The sequence below is a fragment of the Coturnix japonica genome, chromosome 1 (assembly GCF_054131305.1).
Source record: "Coturnix japonica strain WE chromosome 1, WE-NBRP24, whole genome shotgun sequence".
NCBI lineage: Eukaryota > Metazoa > Chordata > Aves > Galliformes > Phasianidae > Coturnix > Coturnix japonica.
In genome coordinates, this window is record NC_140663.1 from 100,303,869 (window position 1) to 100,328,511 (window position 24,643).

Sequence of the window (24,643 nt, forward strand, 5' to 3'; positions counted from 1 at the left end):
AGGAGATAACATATTAAATATAAATGCTCTTATCGTGCTTCTGCCCTCTCAGGAAACAACAAAATATTTCTATGCGGAACACAGAAACCATCAGATGTGTTCCATTTTGCCCCTTTAACACATAAAGCTCTCTCCTCAATGGAGACTTGCAAACATCCACAGAGCTGATAATTTTCACCCCAGCTGCTTTCCATAGGGCAGAACAACCCCATCACATCTCAGCAAACCTCCAGCATCCCTCAGAAGATCTCAGCCCCAGGACGATGCTGTTAGGAAGCGCTATGGGTTTGCCTTGGCTGCAGGGGGACATGGCAGTGAGTCGCTGCCCACATAAGGGTGCGGATCCCAGAGCCATTGCCATGGAAGATCTCCTTACCCTTATGGCAGTCCCACATGGTCTGATGGACCCTCTGAGAAGCACAGAGGGTTCTGGCAGTTGGCAGCTAGGGTGGACTTGGCTCTGACTGTATGACATTAACGCATGGGGGTTTTCTTTCCAGGGTTTTTAAAATCAATGAACTGAAAACGGAAGTAGCTAATCACTTGGCAATGCTGGAGAAAAAGGTGGAACGTGAGTGTCCCTTTGCTGCCATCGTGCCGTCCCATCCCAGGGCACCCCTCCTCCAACCCTGCCCTCCCCACCCCCAGTTGCTGCCCCCCTTCCACTCCATTATTTCGGATAATTCTATGTCAACCTCCTCCTTCTGCTTTTTTGCTGCTGTGAATGGGGCTGGGCTATTTTCCATGTTCAACAGGGGCTACTTCTTGTCACTGCATGCCCACGGGGTCCTGTTCATCCCCTGGGCCATGTGTAGCAGGCGCACCCTATCACTTCCAGCTCACCCACCTCGTTGAGTGAGCTGACAGTGACGCAGTTGTTTTCAGTTGCTGTGCAACAACAAAGTAAAGTTCATCTGGCCAAAGAGCTCCTTTTCTTTCCAGGCAGCATCCCACTTTCATTCTTCAGTCTGTTAGTGTAGAATGGGCCCAAGAAAGGCAGGGTGGGGGGCGGGGGGTTAATAAGGCACTGTCACGTGGTGAAGTTTCAGCTGCCAAAGGCCACATCCTCATTGAGATGCAGCATTGAAACTTCCCTTTTTCTGCAGCTGCAGAAAGAACTTTCTCACTGGGCTGGCTGGGAAAATAAATAAATAAATAAATAGATAATCAAATAAAAAACAAATCTAAGCTAAAAAATAAACCAATGAACAAAGTTTTTGGTTCATAGAAAGAGTTGTTTGCTTGAAATTTCTCCCACCCACAAGCTACCTTGACCCCACAGCTGCTCAGTGAAAGAGACGTCTTTGTCAGCAAAGCAGGGAGAAAAATGTCCTTCTCCAGGGACAGCCAGAGGGGAGCCATCCCAGGGTCACTCCATCAGCCCCAGGCTATGCAGGCACCCCGCTGCTCAGTGTGGGGCCTCCAGTCTGCCAAGGAGCCAAATCTACAGCTTCCAGCTCCAGGACTGAAAGGCAGAGTTGAGAGGAGGGAGAGAGTCCGATCCAAGCAGGGATCCCAGAGACTGCTCTGAGGGCCTTGCTGCAGGGCTGGACACAGCCCAAAGATTTCTTTAGACTGCACAAAGTCTTTTCAGAAAGTATTTCTTAATGCAGGATAATATAATGGTCTCTTCATCAGCGCACATGAAGATGCCATTTGTCATTTGCAACCAAACTGGGAAAATAATTGTGTTTTTGTTTTACCTCCTTTGGAGATCCCTTTCCCACCAAGCTCAGGTATGATCTCTGAGATCTCCCTAGTGGGATGTGTGTGCAGGAACAAGTGCTCACGACAGCACCATCACCTCTCACAGCCCATATGCAGCAGTGTGTTTCAGGGATCTTTTAAGGGATTTTTAGACTCAGCCTAAAGCCTGTGAGTTCTCTTTGGAAAAGCTCTCCATTCAAGGAAGGCACTGGCAACGATCCATGCCATAGTTTCACTTTCTTTGGAGCTGGCAAAACCCTTTACAGTTCTTCAGGATCTCACATCTCCATTTAGAAAATAACTATGTAAAATCCCCGCTCCCCTGGAAAGGATTTGGAAGCAAGTTAAAGAGACTCAATAGGAAAAATGCTCAAGGCTGCTATTTTGCACCACATACCCTTTCCCCCTGCAGCTGCCTGTCCCCTGCCCTGTGGGGCTGTAACCCTGCTCTGCTCCCACTGCTTCCCATGGGCACCAGCCAGCATCTGGTTTCTGTCCTCACCTTGAGGTTGCCCAAAGTAATTGCTTCCAACAGCTCTAGCCAAAATATGCATTCATCTGGAAATGGGCTTTGGAAGTGGGTATCTCCATAGTCAAGCATAAATCACAGAATCATAGAATTAGAAAACTACAGAATGATTTGGGTTGCAAGGGATCTCAGAGCCCACCCTGCCCTATCCCCTGCTGTGGGCAGGGCTGACCCCACCAGCTCAGGCTGCCCAGGGCTCCATCCAACCTGGCCTTGAGCACCTCCAGGAATGGGGCATCCAAACCCCTTTCCCTTCCCTCTCCTGATTGACAGAATTTTTTACCTTGTTCAAACTCTTCTTTGTTCCCCCATCTCTACTTCTTCATCCCAAATCAGTCTTTGCAGTTACCAGCACAAAGAAAGAGAGTCTCTTCTGTGCAGAGATGTGCCCTTCCAAGACAGCTTTTGATCACTTGGACGCTCCCCTCCAGATCAGTGCAATTCTATGATTCTGTGATTCTAAACAAAGGAGCTGTGAAATGATGGCGTGTGAATGACATGGCCCTCACAGATGGTGCCATGTTCTATCCTTGAGCACGCTGGTAGCTCGCAAAGGGGAAGGGAGGATATTCTCACCCTCGCTTTGCATGGGGCTCTCCCAGCTGCATGGCCCAAAGTGCTGCAGCACAATCAGGCAGTCAAACTTCTTGCTTCGTGGCTTTTCTAATTGAACAGAGAGGGCGTATTGGATTTTCTGCATTGCATGCAGAAATAACCTTTGATTACAACATTGATTGGCAAAGGCAAGCGACAGATCTTCGATACCCATAAAAATGAGATCAATGGTTACAGCCAAAACTTTCTGACATTTCTCTCTCTCCTGCAGTTTCACTTTGGACTCTCTGCAATGCCTCTCAGAGCCTTTCAATGCTCTGCATGACCTTTCAAATTAAAACTTTTTATCTTAATGGGAATTCTAATCCCACTGGGACACATTTGCTGAGCTGCACTTATCATCCCATCGCAGGAGGGGTTTTGCTCAGGATTTCCTTTGATTCCTGCTCTACAGCAGAGAAGCGAAGGCACTGGAACAAGCTGGCTGCTGCCCACAGTTGCTGGAAAGCTGAGGCACTGAGGCCAGTCTGCGAATTAAAAGGCTCATCCTATTATCTGAAGCTGGCAGCCGAGAATGTCTATGGGCTTCCATGACACACTGCTTTGGCAGCACCTGTGTGTGGGGGGCTCACCGGCTGTCTGGGCTGCCCCCTTATTAAAGCCCTTTGAAATTCTGCACAACTGTGAAAGGAGAGCCTTCAGATTTTGCCACAGTAATGCTCCTGATGTTTTCCTTTGTTGACAGTGGAAGGCCTGAAGGTTGTGGAGATTGAGAAATGCAAGAGCGACATTAAAAAGATGAGGGAGGAAATGGCAGCAAGAAGCAGCAGGTAAGTTGTGCACCAGCCCTAGCAGAGCAATTGGTGACTGCTTTCAGGCCCTCCTGCAACATTTCTGCAGGATCCAGCTGCCTGCCAGGTTTAGGAGTACAGGAGCAAGGAAATAAACATTGCATGAATTTAATATTTGAGGATCCAGTGCTGTTCAAGCAATTGGGGCTGTGTGAATAGAGAAGCGTGTCTTGCAATGGAAAGTGATGTTTCACCATGCAGAATGGGAATTCATCCAGATGTATGGGGAGAAGGAGAATGGGATGAGGGCTTCTGCAGAGTGCAGTGCTTCTGTGGGAGTTGCAAAGAGCTCAAGATAGTTCCAGTAATATTCAAACTACATTCTGGGAATATGGTAGATATATACATAGCCATTCTTCTAATTATTGTCTCATGCTATTATACAGTATCCATTTCAATTCTGACATGAAACTGGGAAGGAAGTTTCTACTTTGACAGCTTGCTGCAGTTGTCAAGATCAGTTTTGCTGTAATTAAAAGAACTGCAGAAAAAAATGCACTTTGCAGGGGATGTGGTCTCAGCCAATGGCTCTGCCCTAATGTCACTGGAGATGTGATTCAGGATGAGCACATCATCACTGAGAGGCCATGGAGACTCCTGGGAGGGTCACTGGAGGGATGCTCCTAGCTCAGAGTGCAGACTGAAGGGTCTTTGCAGCAAGGGTAGCTCTGTGCATTGATGGCTGCTTGTTCTTGATTTATGGTTAAATTTGGTACCCTTTAATCAAAACTATTTCCTGTTGCTGGGAATGCTTATAAATGTCACTATCCAGGCACTCCAGGAGGCAAGGTGTTAATGCAGTCCCGTTAAGAGTAAGGCCAAATTCAGACATCGCACTAGCAGCACTGCAGAGTAATGCTATTAACCTCAGGAGACCTGTTCCAGATGCACACCGGTATGACAGATTGCAGGCTGCCTCATGTCCCTTCTAGGTGTGTGAGGAAATCTCTTTAGGAAAGTTGAGTAAAGCCAAAAAGCAATGCTTGCAAGTTCACATATGCAGGGCAGCTGCCACAAGCTTCAGGAAGTACAAGGCTGTCCCAGCGGCCATGACTCATTGCTCTCCCAGGTCACCTTTTTACAGCCTATATTCTGTAACACAAACAGCAACCTGGTAATAGAACAGCAGAAGCAAGGAGTGCTGCATCTGCCCAGCACAACTGGCCCCAGCCAGGCTGGCTCCTGGTGCCACTTGTCTCCTGCTGTGAGCAAGGGTTCTAGGTGGCCTGGCCACTATGAGCTCCCCATTGGGAACTGCTGAGGACAAGTACTGGTTCCCCCCCCACAACAGGGTAAGAATCATAGAATCACAGAATCCTTAAGGTTGGAAAAGACCTCTAAGATCATCTAGTCCAGCCATCACCACCGTGCCCACTAACCACATCCCTAAGGATGAGCAGCTGTCTTGAGAAAAATCGTAATGTTTGTGAAATGTGCATCTCTACCCTGCAGAGCAGCAACCCCACTTGCATCCACTCCAATTGCTTTTTTTTTTCCCCCAGTCTGTTCTTGTGTTCACGCTGGCAGATGCTATTAGCATTGCAGTGCACTTAAACTCATGATGTAGGTACAGATTCACATTTGTAAAGGTCCAACATATCCTGACTCTGCTGTGTTCCCCAATGTGGCTGGATGAAGGCTTAAATGTCTTACTGCAACTGGAAAATAGGAGCAGTTCATCTGGCCCCCAGATAGACCTAACAGCTCCAGTTAGGGCAAGGAGTGCTCCAGTCTCACTATTTTTAACCCACTAATGCCCCTCACAACAGAATTTTGAGGAAAAGGCTTTAGAAATGATGAATACAGCTTTTCTCCAGCTGATAACTCCCTTGCACAGGACATGGGGAGGCACAGTGTGGTGAGGCGCTGGCACAGCTGCCCATAGAAGCTGTGGTGCCCCATCCCTGCAGGCCCTGAAGTCCAGGTTGTATGGGGCCCTGGGCAGCCTGAGCTGGTGGGGGGCAGCCCTGCCCATGGCTGGGATTGGGATGGGTGGGCTGTGAGATCCCTTCTAACCCAAACCATTCTGTGATTTTGTGACATAACTCTGCTGGAAGATTCAGAAAAAAAACACATGAGAAATTGTATCATAAGTTGACATTAAGAGCAGAAAAATAGACCTGATCAAATTCCTAACAGAGAAGACATTAAAAAGAGATATGAAATCTGTGAAATTCTGAAGGACAAAAAAAAAAAAAAAAAGGTCAAATCATGTTAATGGTTGACTTTGGCTGGCTTTGTTTGTCAGGGAAGCTGAAAAATGAGAAGGGGTGATCCAAATGGTAGGACTGGCAGGAGAAACGCAAAATGCAAGATCAACATCATATGAGAGTCATCAAACCCCATGTGATCAGCCACTGATGAAACATATGCTGAGCTGAAAAGCGCTACGTGATTGCTGGGGGTGACACTATGGAGCCATCAGTTTTATTGTGCCCCTGTGGCTATGAAGTCACTTCTGCAGCTGGCTACAAGTGCAGCGGTGTAGATGTCCTGCAAAGGCTGTTGGCATCTCTCACCATCAGCCCTCTGCTCAGATGGGGTAGAACAAGCTTGGTGCTTCTGAACTTTGAGGGAGAGTAGGCAGCTGGCACCTGTGTTAATGGAATCGTAGAATCATAGAATCATTTCAGTTGGAAGGAACCTTTAATGGCCACCTGGCCCAACTCACCTGCAATGAACTGTAGGGATCCCTACAGCAAGACATAAGATGCTCACTGAAAGAAAAGTTAATTGGTTTAAGTAGAAGCGATGGAGTACCTATATATGCTCCTTGCTTGAATTCAAATTCACAGAGAAAGGGCAAGAAGGGCATTGGACAAGAAGAGAAAATCCTACAGAGGATCACACTTTTGATCAGCAGCAAAGTAGAAAGAAGTTAGAAAAAGGCACGGCTCTCCAGGCAGTGCTAACTAAGAGACCTCAATACTTCTGGCCATATTTGAGGCACTGTGGTCTTTCATTCCCTGATTGTTCCATTTCAGGACTACCTGTCCCTGCAAGTACAGCTTTTTGGATGAAAACAGGAGGCCAACACCTCGGCGGGATGTGCCATCCTACCCAAAGGTATGGTACAATACTTGCTTTTACTTAGACAAGTGCTGGTTTATGATGCCTGCCCCTTACTGCCCATCTCCTAGCTCTGCGAAACCCATGGCCTGATCCAAAATCACTGGGAGCCAATGGAAAAGCTGTCATTGCCCATGGAAAGATTAAAGTTGGCTCCTCAGTAATTTTTAATTCTTGAAAGCTCATTTGTGCTCGAAGCGTTAATGAATATTTTGCATCTGTCAACATTAAGTGCTATTTTGTTTAGTTACACTTGTTTATTCTGCATGCTCTTAGCAAATAATCAGTAAGGCCTTTAGTGCTGTGCTCTAATTGAAAACAGTGCTGCTGCCGGGTTTCTCCTAATGGATTATTTCTTAATTTAAAAAGTAATTTATGGGGATGTTTCACCTAGGGAAACAAAGAGAAAATACAACATCGGCTTCTCTCTAGGCCATTTCATTGTTCCCACAAAAAGTGGTTATATTTGCTGGAGAAAACTGTAGTACTTGAAGAAAAATATCCACCAGGCATGTAGAAATACACACCTACAGTGATGAATGTGGATGGAACTATGAAGTACACCAGACCTTTAATCCTTGCACCAGCAGCCTCTGCCCAAAGAACTTATTCAGAGCTACCAGGTGTGCTCTGCTCCATGCCCAGCACACACCTTGACAAAACACTAGCTCACAAAGCTGCCTTGGCTGCTCTCAAGGCATGTAACATGGACATGCATTCTTTCATACTGGTCTTTAGAGCTTTAGAGAGCAGCATTGTGAATCATTTAATTAATTTTTACCCAATAGACCTGAGTTCCTGATGCTAACTGTTGTTTCCATAAAACATACCAGTTGTAAAACTGATTTCCTTCCCTTGTTAAGTATATAGGTCAGATCAACTTCTTTTGATCTACTGCTATTTTATTAGGACCTTGAAGTAACAACAGGCATTGTATTGAGTGACTGCAGGGTAAGCCAGTAGTTTGAATTGCCGAGGGACCAAAACTCACAGGGATTTTAGTTTCAGAGGGAGCTTGGCTTCTGTTAGATGAATTTGGTAGATTCGCTATCACTTCTCAGGGGCTGGATTTGTCCAGTTTCAAGTGAGACTAAGAATCCGCTGAAAAGGATCCTCTGAAAGATGTTACCAGATAACAAATCAGTACAGCCAATTCATGTATTCCTTGCAGAACATCAGATTACATGAACGTAATATACTCAGAAGCAAAAATAGCTAACTTCTTGAGAAGGAACATTCATCCTCAGTGTTACTCTTCCTTAAGTATCAGCAATTTGAGACTCAGAAAATTTCATTCACCTGCTTGGTGCAGTAAGCTCAAACTAATTAGAGACAGCCACGGTAAATGGGCCAATTAATGCTACAAGGCTTTTGTGTCCCAGAGAGACTCTGATCAACAGAGCTTCAAAAATGTGATTCAGAAGAGAGCAGCTATGGACTGGTCTTTTAACCCTCCACGTTCCTCCTTTTTATTTCATAAACAAACTGTAACTGACCGATGAGCTCCATTTTGTTTGAAACCTCTGAGCATAACGATAAAAAATTGCTCTAACCGTGCAGGCTGACAACCACTTTGAAAACGTGGGTATTCTTGAAAAAAATACTCAAAATGAGAGCATAAATCACTCCAAAGCTGATATATCACACCCGCCAGCTAATTTAGCACTGCAAGCACCAGCTCTGCAGCATCCCTCCGAGACCAGCTACACCACGTGTCGCACTGCTCAGTGCTAGTGCAGCCAGTCTGTGCCCTGTGCCCTTACATCCTCTTACCAAATTTACCTTCAAGCCCACTCAGGACACCTCTGCTCTCCTCTCTTTCTTCCAGACCCTTCCCTCCAGTTTCCCAGGTAACAGGAATAGTACAAGAGGGAATGGCCTTAAAGTTGTGCCAGAGGATGTTCAGGTTGATTATTAGGAAAAATTCCTTCTCAGGGACAGGAGGCAGTGGCACAGGCTGCCCAGGGAGGTGATGGAGTCACCGTCCCTGGAGGTGTTCCAGAGCCGTGTGGATGTGGCACTGAGGAATGTGGGCAGTGGGCATGGTGGGGGTGGGCTGATGGTTGAAGTGAATGATGTTAGAGGTCTTTTCCCATTTAAGATTCTATGATTGTATGTCAGCCAACCAGCATCGCAGGCAGAAGGCAATGTGTTGCTCTTTCCTTGGGAAAACCAGCTAACGCCCATGTGGATGGGACCTGTTGAGGGGACCCACACTAACTCTGGTTGTCTTTCTGTCCACAGTACATGCTGTCCCAGGAGACCATAGAAGCACTTCGGAAACCAACATTTGATGTCTGGCTGTGGGAGCCCAATGAGGTATTGATGCCCTGCTAAGCTTCTTTTGCACTCTTTCTGGGCGCCAGCAAGGCCAGAGGAATCAAATAGGACAGAGCATTTATTTCTTTCCTCTGCCCCTTGCTCAGTGTATTTCTTTCATATTCATTTCACATCATAATACCGTACTTTTCCCTAACAGATACCTGATATGCTGATTATGGTACTCCAACTCCTTTTCATTTTTCCTTTAATCTTCCTAGTAGTGTACCACAGTGACCACTGCGTGATCACTGCTGCCACAGGAGCTCTCCTGTGCTATTTCGTCTGAACAAATCGATCCCCAGCAAAGCACATGCTTCAGGGCACCAGCACTAACTTTGCTTAAATTAGTGGAGCTGCATGCTGCTATATGAAGTCAGGCAGAGATGTATGTGTTGATTCCCACCTTTTTAGGAAAGAGTTTTTCTGCGGTGCACTGTGAAGAGGCTGCATGAACTATCAGTCTTTACTTACTGATTTATCATCTTCTTATTTTTCTTACTGCTGTTGCTGGGCAGTTCTAGAAGCATCTCCAGCTGCTATTGCCTTAATTACTGTCTCAATAAGAAACATACAAGAGTCATTCTGACTCTACAGTAACGTGACAAGGAAAAACACCCCACACTCCTCTTACAGGAGCAGGATGTTGCCTCTGACTGATGGGAGGACAGAAGGACTCCCCGGATCCTTTGGGTCAGTCCCATCGGCAGAGGCTGGCAGAGTCATGGTCTGTGCCAAGCCAACACTGATGTTCACTACTTACTCCCCCATTCCTTTTTTCCATACCACAGCCATACAAAATGTCTCGCTTCCAGATTTTGAATGGCTGTCAATTCTTTAAAGCAAGACGGAATTATGACCTGCCAGGTGGACCACAGCATTTTGGCTCATTGCTTTGGCTTCTAAGAAATAATAGGGACAAACCACAGACAAAAAACATTATCTACGGATTCTTGTATGCTGAGACATAGAGTTTTAGCACAGTAACTCATTCAGAGTACTAGGAAACACTATCTGGTGGCATGAAGGAGGCTAACAGGAGGGTGAGGAGATCAGGCATGCTCTGAGGAGGCCTGCTGCTCTGCAGTAATATGCTGTGCAAGCATGGGAGTGGGGCACCATATGGGTTTGTCTCAGCCTTTCAGCTCTGCTTTATGTTTACAGGAAATATTTCAATTCTATCAATGCTTATTTAGCAGTGAGCATCTGCCCACGTGCTCCATGTGGAGCAGGCAGGCTGCAAACCCTAATTTCTACGGTTCAGATGGGCTAGGAACAAGTCAAGGTGATGTACGGCAGAATCCTGGCCACGTGTTGTGGCGTCTAGTCTTGTAAGAAAATCTTTTTCTTTCTGTCTGAATGACTCAAAGCCATCCCCCCTGGTACTGCATGAACTCTGCGTGTTCCCTGGGTAAGCATAAAAATTCAATAGATGAAAACTTTGTTTGTCCTGGAGAGCTTGAAAGAGACGCAATAATTGGAACCTAACTGAAGATATCTCCAAGGCCACATTAGTGACATTACACTCAACATATTAAAATTCCTGGATCAGTCCACAGTCTGAGAACCATAGTCTGGGAACAGAGAACAGGCCAATATAGTGAATTAATTTTACCCTCTGTAGATTTTGCCTTCAGAGATGTAAATATAAGTAACGTGCACTCCTGAACTCCCAGTAACCGGTTCATTTCTAGTGGGTAGCAGCTGCTATGCACCCAGAAAATATACTTTCAGTTTTGTAGCACTGAAACCAGAGGTCTTCTTTTGAAAAGGAAATGTTTGTTAAAATAGTTGATTATAGAACACAAAAAAACCCTAGGAGAAAAGATGTGGACACATTTCTTCAAAGATACCTTGCTTGCTGCTGTCATTTTCTCTGTATAACTAGAACCTCAGCCATTTCCATCACTGATTTAATGAGCACTAGAACAAGACCACATCCCTCCTGAATTAGAAAAATGGCTATACTTTTTCATGAGAATGAATGGCTGTGATTCACATGAATTACCATTACTGAAGAGAGGGGCTATGACTCAAACCTTAGCACAAAACCTATGAAGTCCACAGCAATCTCTCTACTTCAGAAAGCTCTCAGAGCCTCTCTGCCTCCCCTCTTGCACTGTCTTTAATCATGCAATCTTCAAACATCTTTCTTTCATCTTGACAAGAGGGCCCTGCAATTACTCAATGCGTACAAGGAGGAAATTCACTTTGCAACATATCATAAACCCAACTGACATTTTCCATGCCAACAACCTCTCTGTTTGGCTGCAGATGCTGAGTTGCTTGGAGCATATGTACCATGATCTTGGGCTGGTCAAAGACTTCAACATCAATCCTATCACATTAAAGAGGTGGTTGGTAAGTATTTCCAATTACTGATGTTTGCGATCTTTCTAGTACAAAATCAGCAAACAAAACACTGAGGCAAGGAATCCATTTGGCTCACAAAAGTTATCCCACTGAAAGCAGTAAACTATACAAATTCTTAAAATTTAAGTCCTTCAGCAAATGTTTGCATTCTTGTGGTCACAGATCACAATTCTTATTGATAGTTTTTTAATTGCCTTGCATTGGCTTGTTGAGCTTTCTATTGCAGGGAGGAGTTCATTTCAGTGAATGCTCTTAGTACCAAATGGAAGTGGAAATGGTTGTCTTCAGATATGGCCAAAACAACTCAGTTTATAGATATCTAAAGGGTGGGAATCCAGTGGATGTGTACAGGCACTTTTCAGTGACACTCAGTGATAGGTCAAGGAGAAATGGGCACAGAATGGAACACAGGAAATTCCATATGAAAATGTGAAAGAACTTCTTTATTGTGAGGGTGACAGAGCACTGGCACAGGCTGCCTGGAGGGGTTGTAGAGTCACCTTCTCTGGAGATTTTCAAAACCCAAACAGATACTTTCCTTTGTGACCTGCTTTATCAGGGGATTGGACTCCTGATCTCCAGAGGTCTCTTCCAACTCCTATGATTCTGTGTTTCTGTGATTTGATGTGTTAAATCACAAGGAGTAAGAGCAAGACAGGATAGAAAAGGAATTGCTGAGAAGCCAAATAACTTTCTTTTCCTTAGTCTTTAATGTTGAGAATGTGGGAGAGATAAAAGACATGAAAAGGGCAAAGGTGTTCCAAAACTAAGATGTCTGAAGAGGCACTGGAGCATTAAAAAAATCAGTGGTATAGGATCCAAGGAGGAGCATGAGAGAAAAAAATTACTAAAAAGCTGAAGATTATATTGGCTTTCTCAGAAAAACCCATTGTGTTCCTAGAGAACAAGGAACAGTAAATGTTCTGCCAAATTATTTAAGAAGGATCTGATGACACTCTGAACTACAGTTAGTAAAACCTACTCCTCCAGACAGCAAGCTGATCTAAATAAGAATTAAAAACATTGTGCTCATTATATGAATGTTTCATACGATTCTGGTAAAGAAGAATTATGTCTCGACAGTCTCTCCTAACTACTTGAAGAGTATGCACAGGATGGAGAAGACTGCTTTGAATGATTATCTCCGGAAAGGGCTTAACAAATTCCATACAGAAAGTGGCCAGGAAACAATACTTCATTTCAACAAGAACAGTGAGAGCAGCAGCGTGCACAGGGCAGAGGTTGTCCTTTCTTGGGGTGCTTCTGCGGGCTGATGCCAATAAGGCATTAGGGTGATTGAAGACTGGAATAAGAAATAAATGGACCCATGTGACCAGGTCTCCATATAAGGAATAGGGTTGGAAATTACATGTAGAAGTGGCTAAGCCATTATAGAAGAACACAATGACTACGTTAATTGAAAGAGAAAAAATGATCAAGACTGGGGAAATCTCTCCTCAAAGAAGGCAGATGAAAAGCTTAGTAGCACAGGGCTTAAAAAGCAGATCAGCAAAAGGGGTAGGATGAAACCCAATGTAATCAAGCCTAACACCAAACAGATAAAACAGAAAATTTCCTCCTCCCATCTCACAGCCTGAAAACACAGGAAACAAGGTGATATGTCAACACACATCAACATGCTACCCACCAGCTCTACAGCAGGCAGCTTCCTGTTAGTTAGGCTGCATCTCCAAGTCATTTGTTAGCGCTAGCATTTGAGAACAATGAGAGGAGTTTTTTATGTACTTTGCACGAACCTACGGCAGGGTGAGGATTCCTCTCTCAAACACCAGTTTCACAGAAAGCTCATTAAAAAACCCGAAGGACTCTGCTTCTACTATGTCACCTCCCCAGGCATAGCGTGGGCACCAGCTTGAACTTAAGTGGATGAGAAAAAGCCACCTTCTGCATAGGCTACATCCACTGGCTATGGAAATGTTCCAGGAAGCAGAGGGAAGGATGACTAATGCCGCCCAGTTACTACAGTGCTCTGAGTCAGGACTCCCTGGGGATGTGCAGAGCACTGCTGTAGAGTTTATACATCACGCCCCTCCGTGCCGTACAGTGCCTGGGCACAGCCACATGTCCATGTGGTGGCTGTGAGATGCCACCCACCACTCACAAGCCTGGCTGCCAGTCATAGCATGGCACGGTTTGATACTAGGAAACGTTTCTTCTCAGAAGGAGTGCTGAGGCAGTGGCACAGGCTGCCCAGGGAAGTGGTGGAGTCACTGTCCCTGGAGGTGTCCAAGAACCTTGTGGATGTGGCACTGAGGGATGTGGGGGTGGGCTGATGGTTGGACTGGGTGACCTTAGGGGTCTTTTCCAACATGAACTATTCTATGAGTTATAAAATAATGACAAGTTTCTGAAGTTCACACTGCAAAAGAGCTTTCTTAGTGAAGCCCACAAATATTTAATGAACACTGAAAACCCAAAGGTCTCTTGGCTTCACCCAGAGTCTTGAGGCCTCCTAGAAGGCAGGTCCCCAGGGCTTAATCCTGATGAGGCTTGAGGACTCATAGAAAATTTACCCTTTGGGAGGATGCATTAAAGGAGAAGGCTTCCAGGGGGTGTGCTTTGAGCTCTTTGCACACCCCAGTGTTGCTGTTTACCCACTGTGCAGTTCGAAATGCCAATTCAGAATGACAGCACAGAGCCCTGTCTCCAACCTGGGCTGCACCTCTTGCAGTCTTCACCTGCCAGCAGACCTGAAAGGCAGCAATCTCTCATCCTTCCCCAAAATCAGACCCTTGAGCTGTCACCCTGTTGTAGTGGGGAAGGGTGCTGGGCTCTGCAGGTCTCTGTGAGGACACAGGGTGTTTCCAGGAAGGGCAGAAAACACACATATATATATACATTTTCACTAAGAAAGAACTCTCCTATATGACCACTCTGCTCCCTTTCCCTGCAGCTTTGCATTCATGACAACTACAGAAACAACCCCTTCCACAATTTCCGGCACTGCTTTTGCGTGACCCAGATGATGTACAGCATGATCTCGCTCTGCAGTCTTCAGGTATGCTTATTTCTGTGCAAGTCAGGTCTGATTCAGTTAAAAATCACCATTTATTTATTTCTAATTATTTTATTTTCTCCATAGCTATACATCTCAGTTTCTGGCTTTTCTTGCCAGGAAGAGTATGGAGAAAAACTTGTCTGTATGGAAGTTTATCCTATTCAGAAGCTGTGGAGACACTGCATTAGTTTTTCTCACTCTTGTCATGGATTTAGCTAATACAGAATGTCATGGCAGCTATGCCCCAGCCCTGCCTTAACTTATCACAATGCTCAAATTACTTGTAAGGGACAGTGGTACTATCTCAGTGCTTTTATATGATCTCTGAAATAAGTTTCGACTAAATTGGCTTCTCCGTGCTGCTGCTATATAATATAACAATGGCAAATTTGAGTCATTTCTGCAGGAAGGGAAGGCAGAATTCTCTTTCTTCACTGAAGTAAACTGACGTTCAGAAAAATACTTCATTTTGCACAGTTCGCCTCTCCCTGAAATGTAAATGTGGGTGTTTTTTCAGTTCTTTTCATTTCTGAGGGTAGACTTAGCAGAAATCACAATACTATGTTCATGTATTTATGTTGCAGGAGAAGTTTTCTCAAATTGACATCTTGATTCTCATGACTGCAGCAGTGTGCCACGACTTGGACCATCCAGGCTATAACAACACGTAAGTCTGCTCGTTCTTGCCTTGGGCTCTGTTGGGAAGGTAAGGCAAGCCGGCATTTTTGGTGGATCAGGTTTTCCTTCTCACAGCTTGAGCTGGCAATGGCCTTCCCCCAAGGCCCTGCTGCTCACTCATACATGGGCCAAGGCAGGAAAGCTCAGGTTGGGATGGGGCTGCCAGCTGGCCTTGGCTCTGAAAAGAAAAGGCTTTTTCAGCTTTCTGCCTCAGCTCTTCCCCCTACGCCTGAGAAAACAAGGTAAATATTTCAGAGATGAGAGAATGAGTGCAGAAAATGGGTACAGTTCTGCTAAGCGAGATGGAATATTTGCACAATGAGAGCCAAGGGATATTTGACTTGCTCATTATTTTGCAATTATAAATGATGAAATTTATATTATTCTATTTATTATCATATTGGAAAATAGATTTGTTGACACATGGTCACCTTTGTGTGCATACACGTATGAAAAACAGAATGTGGTAATCTAATACATTTGCAGACACTCATTAAATAAGGGCAAAACTCAGTTGACTGAGATCAGTGAGAATCTGTCCATTACCATCAGCAGGTGTTGGATGAAGCCAGATTCCTTCTGTGTTTGCTTTATGTCATTTTAAGCAACGGAGACTTGGTGAAGTAAAATAAGTATATTAGATATAATAAGAAATAAGAAATAAATAAATAAGTGGAGGGGAAGAGTGCCTGAGATGATGGTAAAGTAATATCCATCTTCTCTAAAAATCTGATTTAGTATTAGCAATAAAAAACAAACTGCAGCTAATTGAATAAGTATTCAGAAGAATGTAAATAAAAGGAAGCAGCTGGTGTGCGTCTGCAGGAGCTCTCATTGTTTTTCTTTAAATCAGCTATCAGATAAATGCACGAACAGAGCTGGCGGTACGCTACAATGACATCTCCCCACTGGAGAACCATCACTGTGCTGTGGCTTTCCAGATCATTTCCCAACCAGAGTACAACATTTTCTCCAACGTTGACCAGGACCAATTCAAACAGATAAGACAGGTATGAATGCTGGTCCCATCTGTGCCATTCAGACTGTTCCTGGAGATGCAGTATGCACAACAGGGAAGGCTGTGGTGCCGCATCAGTCCCCAGAGGGCAGGACTGAAAAAGCCCCTCACACTGGGAGGATCCAAAAGGGATTCTTGGAAAATTTCCACAGGAGCACTCCCTGGAATGTCTTGCTGAGAAATAATGAGCACATTCTGACTATTAAAGACTATGACATTTGTTGAAGGAGCCAATTAGGTCTGGCTGGGATTATGTTCTCATGCCAGACATTTGTGCTTGAAGAGAATGTTGCATTAGTTTTAAATGTGGGGCTTCTAAATAGGAAAAGATGTGCAACAAAAGAGCGCTTCTACTGTTGGAAGAGGCTCTGTTGGACCAAGAGTCATCATGGTTCCTGAGACCAGGAACAATGCTAGAATTCCCTTCAGAGCAGTAAGAAACAACATTTATTTTTAATTTCTACATGATGACTTCCTTGCACACCAACTGAAATAGTAGATCAGCATAAGGGCTCGCCTGCTGGTCTATTGGGAGCCACTGAAGGCATGAGAAGCAGGCATGAGCCTCAAATGGTCTAATCTGCATAAAAATCTTCAATTTTAAATTAACCACATATTTTCCCATCATAAGTCATGTCTGTCAGGAGCATATGGAGCTCTACTATATTGGTTGCAGCTGGATATTTCAAAGCCCTTCAACCAAGGAGGATAAGCACAGAGGACATCCACATCTACTGGTCTTTCTCTCTTCTGTGTTGACTCTGTTAAGAGTCAGTAGCGAAGTGCATATTGTTTTGCAAGGGGCCAAAAGTGGATCTTGGTGAATGGAAAGTGGCTTTTAACATCCCTTTGTAGAGCTTGTTTCCATGATTAGTCAGTATGAAAGGAAAAATCTGAATGGCTTTGGAATATCACACCAGTTACAGATATTTTTATATAACTCCTTGTAACCCTTTTCCAGTTTCCCTGGTGGTTTCAAGTCTGATCAGTGCTAACATTGTGATACATCTGAGGGTTTCAGTGTGTAAGCCTGTTTTTCTCTGCAATAGACTTTACAAAGAATGTCAAATTGATGTATTAATATGTTTTCTCTGCTAGGGGATAATTACATTAATTCTGGCTACCGACATGGCGAGACATGCGGAAATACTGGACTCTTTCAAGGAAAAAATGGAAAATTTTGATTACTCAAATGAAGAACACATGACCTGTGTAAGGAGATTTTGTAATAAGGATTATCATTTTTCTGTTCATGGTGTGAAACCTTTTAGATGAGCGTTCAGTCATTTAAAAAACAAGATTCAAAATACACTGTTAAAAACAAATTTTCTACTCCACCAAAAATGTTTACAATTTGGAATTTCTCTATAGAAAATAGATGACTCCAGCTTTAAAAATCCTGGAGCCTTTACCTTCCAGGGAAGACATTCTCCATGGCCTCTGAATGCTGTCCCACAAAGAGTACGTGGGCTTTTGGGGTTGATCCTCTTCACACAGCAAGAAGCACATGTCCCACTGGGGTTCATCCCAATGTTAGTTACGAAGACAAGTATTCTATCTAGAAGAAATAGAGCTGGCATGAAAACTGCAGTATTAAAGTACTATCCTCTTTCAGCTGAAGATGATACTGATAAAATGCTGTGATATCTCCAATGAAGTCCGCCCAATGGAAGTCGCTGAGCCCTGGGTAGACTGCTTGCTGGAGGAATATTTTATGCAGGTAAGAATGAAGGAGCAACACATTTGCACAGCCAGCTTCTGTGGCTGTATCCTACCTGAGCCATGAGAGCTCTGCTGCCTGATAGGCCAGGCTATCTGTAGGACAGAAAGGATTCATTTATGGAAGGATGGGGAAGCACGTCAGCAATAGAAGCTGTTCAGAATGCAAGTGAATGCAATTGGCTGTACTTCGTAGAGGAAGACAATAGAAACCTAGAAATCCTAATGCTAGCAGACAGCTTATTCTAGCAGCCTTTCAAGGTTGTCTGACATACAAATGTGGTTTTGAGCCAAAAGGGCAAGAACAGTGGCAGAAGAAAACTGTCAAGTGAATGATATCAAGTCTTAGAAGTGAACTAGTTCAGATTATTTTTCTTACATATGAGCATTTTCTAATGGGAAATCAGAAGAATTGCTGAGGTGTGTAAGGTCAGATTTAAGCTCCCCAAGCCCTTGCTCCTCACCAGATTCCCAGCTGAACACAGTATCTCACAAGACGCAAATACCTTGAACAATGTGTCAAGAATGCTTCTATCTCACTGCATCTGCATCCTTTTTGTCAGAATTTTAATATCTGTGTACCTTACTGTTTTAGTCACCCAATGAAAGCACTGTGTGCCCACAGGCCCAGTAGGTGAGAGAAAGTCTACAGCAGGATCATTTTGCATGCATGGTCTGTGACCTTGCCCATGAATCCACATAGAAAAAGTGAGTTATGCAGTCAAGTGGGTAGCTTAGTAAACTCATTTCAGCAATAGATCTATTCTCCATTGAACAAGCTAGCCAGAACTTGTTTTAATCATTATTAAAGAAGGTCATGTAATTTCTGGTTGAATGCCTGAGAAGAATCAGTGTCTTATTCATTGTAGAATGAGGAAGTCAAAGACATTCCCTCTTTGATTGTGCTAAAAGCCACTAACACCTTTCTGAACACTCAGAACAAATTTACCCCGGAAGTCCAATGGGTTTCCAAAGGGACCAGGTAGCCTCATTGCCCTATAAGCCTGGAGATGAAGGGTTTCTTGCTGTGCAGATGTAGCTAATCAGAGTTCTCTTTATTCAGAGGCAGGATGTATTGGCCTGAGGGAAGAATATTACTATTTCATGTTATCTTCAGACATTGCTGAGATCTGCATCTGAAAACTGCTGCCTTTTAGCTAGTGGTCTCCTTGTTACACAGCTCTCTTGCCTTCTAGCCAAGATTAAAGTTTCTTAACTCTGAATTTGTTCCAGAGTGACCGGGAAAAATCAGAGGGTCTTCCAGTAGCACCTTTCATGGACCGTGATAAAGTGACCAAGCCAACTGCACAGATCGGCTTCCTGAAGTTTGTCCTCATCCCCATGTTTGAGACAGTAACTAAGGTGGGTCAACCAAGGCCAGAACCGGATCTGGGAGCTTGCAGAGCTTCAACACTGGCTCTGACGTGTGTGCAAATAGCTGTGGGGATTTTCACTTCACAGCCTGCCTTTAGTCTGTTTCTGGCAGGTGCAGGTTTATGAAGTGCAAAAAGAAATGTTGCACTTCTCTCTTGTTTTCATGTAGCTATTCCCTGAAGTGGAGGAGATGATGCTTCAGCCTCTGTGGGAGTCCAGAGACCGCTATGAGGAGTTAAAACAGATAGATGATGCTATGAAAGAGGTGAGCTCTAAATATCTTTTTGATAAAGCAAATGGTATGATTAAGTAAGTTAAACATTGCAATTTAATAGCCATTTAATTCTGAAGCAGTAGCAGTGCGCACGGCACTCCTCATAACCATGAGAACCATATTTGTCACACCGAGCTGGAAGCACGTGGGTGTTTCCAACTGTTGATGTGCACATGGGCATCCCTCAACCACCCCAGCACAGCTGTTGGGAGGGAGATGCCAGAAGGAGGGACACCTGAAGGCCAGGAGGGAGCTGCTTTCTCCTGGAAGGAGCTGGCCTAGGCTAGGTAACAGCAAGACATTCAGGGCCTGTGCGGTTCAAGAAACAGCACCACTGAGGCACAGTCTTCTTTTATGGGAAGATATACCTTCTTTGCATGCCTCTTCCAGTGCTTCATTCCCCAGCTGAGACAAGCAAATAAAACCTGTCAAAATGGCACCACCCTCTGGGATTTTCTCTGACATGAACAGATTCATCATGTGGACAGAACTCTTTCTGTCGTTGTGTCCTTAAAATAAATTGGCAAGCGCCCCAGAGCACAAGTTGTGCTGAAATTCCTTGGTATATGGGAAATGAAAGTTCATTCACGTGGTTGTCCCTGGATGGATGAGGGGAATGGTGGCTTTTGGCTGTAGATGTCACCTCCTTCCAAGTTGTTTGGAGGAAAACCTTCTCAGCAGCACAAATACTAAGGCTGGTTAATCAGAGAGATGTTTTGAGGTCAGTGAGTGGTAAAGGAGTAGAAAATCTTTTATGAGCTCAAAGGAGCGAAGAAAAACACAAGATAAGAGCAAGATTTTCCGTGACCTCTTCATCTTTCCAGCCAAGCTGAAATTTAACTTATGGTTTACAGAAGCTGTCAAAGCAGAAAGTTTATACAGACTGATGGAGCTATAATTAATGGTGTGTTGGTGCAAGAGGCCTTTGAATAATAATAGCTACCTGAATTTAGAAATCACCTGAAACAATAGGAATCAGCAAATAGCCCTAGAGTCTAACAGGAAAGATAATGAGAAACACTGAGTTCTGTTTCCTCCAGACCTAATTTCAGGGCTGTTGAGATGAAACAGGGCCTCCTGTACAGCAGATTGTCAGGAGCTGGGTGCTGGGGTCTCAGCACTAATATTGTTTCACTCTTCATTGCAGCTGCAGAAGAAAAAAAGTGACAGCCTGACCACCAGCACCACCGAAAAGTGAGAAGAAAAAGACTTTGAGGAAAACATTGCCCTTACGATTATTTTCTTTTTGAGAAACACTGCATTTGCCAAACGGATGTGGCGGAATCCAGCAGGTGTAACGCTTGGAGTGAGGTGGCCAAGATGGACACCAAGATGGATGCCCTTTCCAGGTGGTGCCGCGCTGGCCATGGCACAGTTCCTTCCCCACCAGGTTTGCCTCTTTGGCCAACACTGAGAACTGCTGTCTCCAGGGACAAAGTGGAGCTGAGCTAAGGAGCCGTTTCTGTAAAACAAACCACTGGTGTCCAAAACAAATGACAACTTGTTTTAGTCAAGATCCTGCACGTACCTGTACTGCAGTATGCTATTACAGCACAGCTTAACAGATGCTTATGTAATGACAGTGGGCTGGCAGATATTTTTGTTTGCCAGGTAGGCCCTAATGACACATTTCTCTGTATTATCCAATGAATTTTATAGTGTTCACAGTACATTCAGAAGCCCAGCAGAGTGGATGCGGTTTTCTTTTCTACACTAGAAGTCAGAGAAAGCGTTCATGGACTTACAGGTTTGCCTTGTGCCCAGCAGTGTCAGGGGGTCCTTTGGCACAAGCAAAGGGGAGCACCACCACTGTGCAGGTTTTTATCCTCGTGAATGGAATGTAAAAAGTAACAGCATCAAGAAGAACTTTCAAAGATGTACAGATTTGTATTATTATTTTTTTTTTTTTACTTTTAAACTGATCTGCTAAATAATATATTCTTCTACAGAAAGGGGTGTCGTAGTCGTATTTGTTTTCTTTTGCGTCATAACCTCAGGTAGGAACCACCTCTGCTGCCAGACAAGTGCTTTCATAATGAATACAAGGTGAGGGGCTGAACAGGAGAGGAGAAGGCCTGTTCACCTGAAGAGAAGAGGCTTTAGTAATGCTTCTGTTCTAACAGTCATATCACAAGGGCAACACTTCCAGCAATGTCTTCATAGAGGCAGGAGCCCAGATGCCTCTGTGGGCTCCAGTGCACTGACTGACCATGCAAATCCCCTTTCCACCAGCCATGACAGGTGAGCCCATGGAGGCCACTCGTCTGCTAATTTCTTGCAGCAGGGAAGAGCTGCCCTACGCACACAAGGCTTTCTTCTCGCACAGCATTGCTGCCATGGCGCTGAGACACATGCCTGGCTCCTGGCACAGCCTATTCCTCCTTGCACACCTCCTCAGGCCCAAGGGGTACGTACCCACAGCCAGCTCTCTACCACTGCCTCTGCCTTCCTGGCTCCTTTATCGGCTATTGGTGTGTGTGCCTTTGTGCTTTCTGCTGCAAACAGAAGCAGAGCCTGACCCCTGGATTTGCAGAGGTGGTGCCCTAGAGAGATGGGAAGATCCGAGTATGGGGTCAGCTCCAAGTTACACAGACATCCTCACACTAAGCCCTAGTTTTGATTAACCTCAAAACTTCTGGCGCTTGAGAGCTGGATCTGAGTTGTGTGGTCTGGGTCTTTTCTTCTGCACTAAATCCTGTAATCCAAAGTACATTGTGACCCAGATTGTTTTGCTGTGGAATTCTTCACTTCTTTTTCGCAAATAAATCAAATTTACCATCTCTACTTGAGCGGATTTCCGTCACAAATCAGCTCCCAAAGCAGATGTGCTGTGCAGGAGCTATAAACAATTGCTCAGGACATGCCAAGTCCTGCACTCAGCTAGTTATGTTAGATGAGAAAACCTGCTGTAGGAACACGACTGCACTCTCCCCCCCATTAAAATTGTTTAAGGGCTAGATCCTGATAGGAAGTTTTGTTTCAGTTGGAAGGATTTGCTCTAAACCATAAACCCTAATCCAACAGGGATTTATGCATGTGCTTAACTCCCACGTGCCTCAGTCGGGACCCTGGCATACAGTAGCTAATTGCAGAGTGCAAGCTCCAGAGCTTTCCCTAATTGAAACTCATGGAATTTTTGTAATGGATGATTCTTGCTGCTTGTTTTGCCTCTGTTATTTGCCAGAGCAACCTGAAGAGCATTTACTATGGATAGAGGGTAGGGAGATGCTGGTGCAATCCCACTGATCTTAATTGGAAGTTCTATAGAAACTAATGAAGGTGAAGCTAATGATTGTCATGATGCTGCAGTACGTGGTGTGGCTTAAAGGAAGCAGGGAGCAACGAGGCTGCTGTTTAGAAACAGCTGTGAAAATGAACCTATGCAATCACAACCAGCTACTGGTACATACAGGAATGCCACAACATTCTTTAATCTCCTTTTCCTTTCTAATAGTAGATTTCTGGATAGACAATAAAACTACAGAGTCTTCCCAGTGTCAGTTTAACCAAGGGGAGCGTAAGGCATTCTCTCATAATCCTAGTTTCTTGTACATTCTCCTAAATATTTGATGCTGTGATTCATACGCAAACGAACAGATTTGTGAATCTTGGCAATCAGCCTATTAAAATGTCACTCATTTTCAGGGTGACATTCTAAAACTACACTTAGCATGAAAATGAAGTTTTCTGAGACAGCCAGACAGATGTCTGACGCGTGTTTTAATCTTTTCTCTCCCTAATTCACATGACTGAGAGTGAATATTATGCCTCAGTTATTGCTCTACTCTACGGTAGATGCGTGGTGAGGAACTTCATGTGATGCATTGCGCACATCTTTCCAGTATCGTACAGCGCACAGCATTGCATTGCTGCTCAGAGGTGAACGTCAAACAGTTTGTAGCTGTTCCACGCTGCTTAACTTGGAAAACTAATGATGAGCCCTGGGACTTCTAATTTCTTTTAAGTGATGAGATCCCACAGCCCTGCACGCACTTTATTCTCAAGTACGGCTTTCATAATCAGATCAAACCACGGCTACGGTTTAACTACACATCTTGGGAAGGAAATGGCTTTTTATAAATGTGAGTGTCCCCACGGCAGCCAATTTGCAATGAAAATGTAGTGTGTGTTAAATACATGGGTTATGTAATGCTGGAGAAATATCTGCACATAACTGCTAATCTCAGCGCTGCCTCTGAGCAGCAATAACAACAGCATCTGTTCCATATGGGAGTGAAGCAGAGCGTTGGTGCACAGCGTGAGCCCATTGGGGAAGCCCTGTCAAACGGCATTAAATCCTCCTGCCTCAACAGCAGGCCTTGCTGGAAGCTCCCCCCTCTCACTTGGGAGGCTCCAAAGACAGAACAAGTCTTATCTTTGTGCTTGGTTTGCAGTATTAAAAGCATGCATTGCTTCTTATCCTCCTCTCATATTGCTCTGTCCTGTTGGGAAGGCTTCTGCAAGGCAGCAGATACAGTTGCCATCACACCCGCTTTGCTTAGGCCAGATCTCCCTGTATTAGCCACATTCCCACACTGCCATTTCTTCAGTTTCCCAGTGTGCCTCCTAAAATGTGCCTGGATGCCACAACAGTGCATGAGACCGCGCCTGGTTTCACCATACCCAAGGAACAGATGGGGATGTGATGGGGAAATCTGGGGGACATGGTTTAGTGGACAAGATGGTGATGAGTTGGAGCTGATGACCTTGGAGGCCTTTTCCAACCTTAAAGATTCTATGATTCTACGTGTGGGCATGGTGGTGGTGGACTAGATGATCTTAGACCATGTCAATGATTCTAGGATTCTGTGATTTCACTTGTCTCCTTGTAGTAAGCCTTGCTCTTTCACTGTCTTCAGATCCACCTGGAACAGGTTGCCAAGCCAGGGCTTTCCTCTGCTTTCTGTGCAGCACCTCATGGTACTCACTGCAAAGTACTCCTCAGTGACACAGCCCAGAGCTGCTATTTCCAGAAAACATGACTTCATTGACACTCTCGGCCAGAAAACTTACTGGACATTCTCATAAACAGAGAAGCTGTAACCAACAAGCCAAGAACCTCTTTCTTCATCACCCAGTTGTGCTAAGAGCTGTCCCATTGGTAAAGAAAAGTCAGCACTTCTCACCATTTCATACACACGAAAAAAAAAGCTTTCTG

The 24,643-nt window shown here is 44.5% G+C and overlaps 1 protein-coding gene across 2 annotated transcripts in view; it reads left to right on the top strand.

Moving 5' to 3' along the window:
• PDE9A (phosphodiesterase 9A) overlaps positions 1 to 21,437 on the top strand; it is a 41,199-nt gene extending 19,762 nt beyond the window's left edge. For both annotated transcript variants that reach the window (XM_015883306.3, XM_015883314.3), the window contains 13 exons: positions 501 to 571; positions 3,537 to 3,621; positions 6,627 to 6,708; positions 8,956 to 9,030; positions 11,305 to 11,391; positions 14,318 to 14,422; positions 15,007 to 15,089; positions 15,954 to 16,110; positions 17,217 to 17,330; positions 17,734 to 17,838; positions 19,071 to 19,199; positions 19,381 to 19,476; positions 20,633 to 21,437. In XM_015883306.3, the coding sequence (XP_015738792.1) occupies positions 501 to 571; positions 3,537 to 3,621; positions 6,627 to 6,708; positions 8,956 to 9,030; positions 11,305 to 11,391; positions 14,318 to 14,422; positions 15,007 to 15,089; positions 15,954 to 16,110; positions 17,217 to 17,330; positions 17,734 to 17,838; positions 19,071 to 19,199; positions 19,381 to 19,476; positions 20,633 to 20,683 (1,240 nt within the window). In that variant the 3' untranslated portion in view covers positions 20,684 to 21,437. The remainder of the gene's footprint in view (positions 1 to 500; positions 572 to 3,536; positions 3,622 to 6,626; positions 6,709 to 8,955; positions 9,031 to 11,304; positions 11,392 to 14,317; positions 14,423 to 15,006; positions 15,090 to 15,953; positions 16,111 to 17,216; positions 17,331 to 17,733; positions 17,839 to 19,070; positions 19,200 to 19,380; positions 19,477 to 20,632) is intronic.
• The last annotated feature ends 3,206 nt before the right edge of the window (positions 21,438 to 24,643 follow it).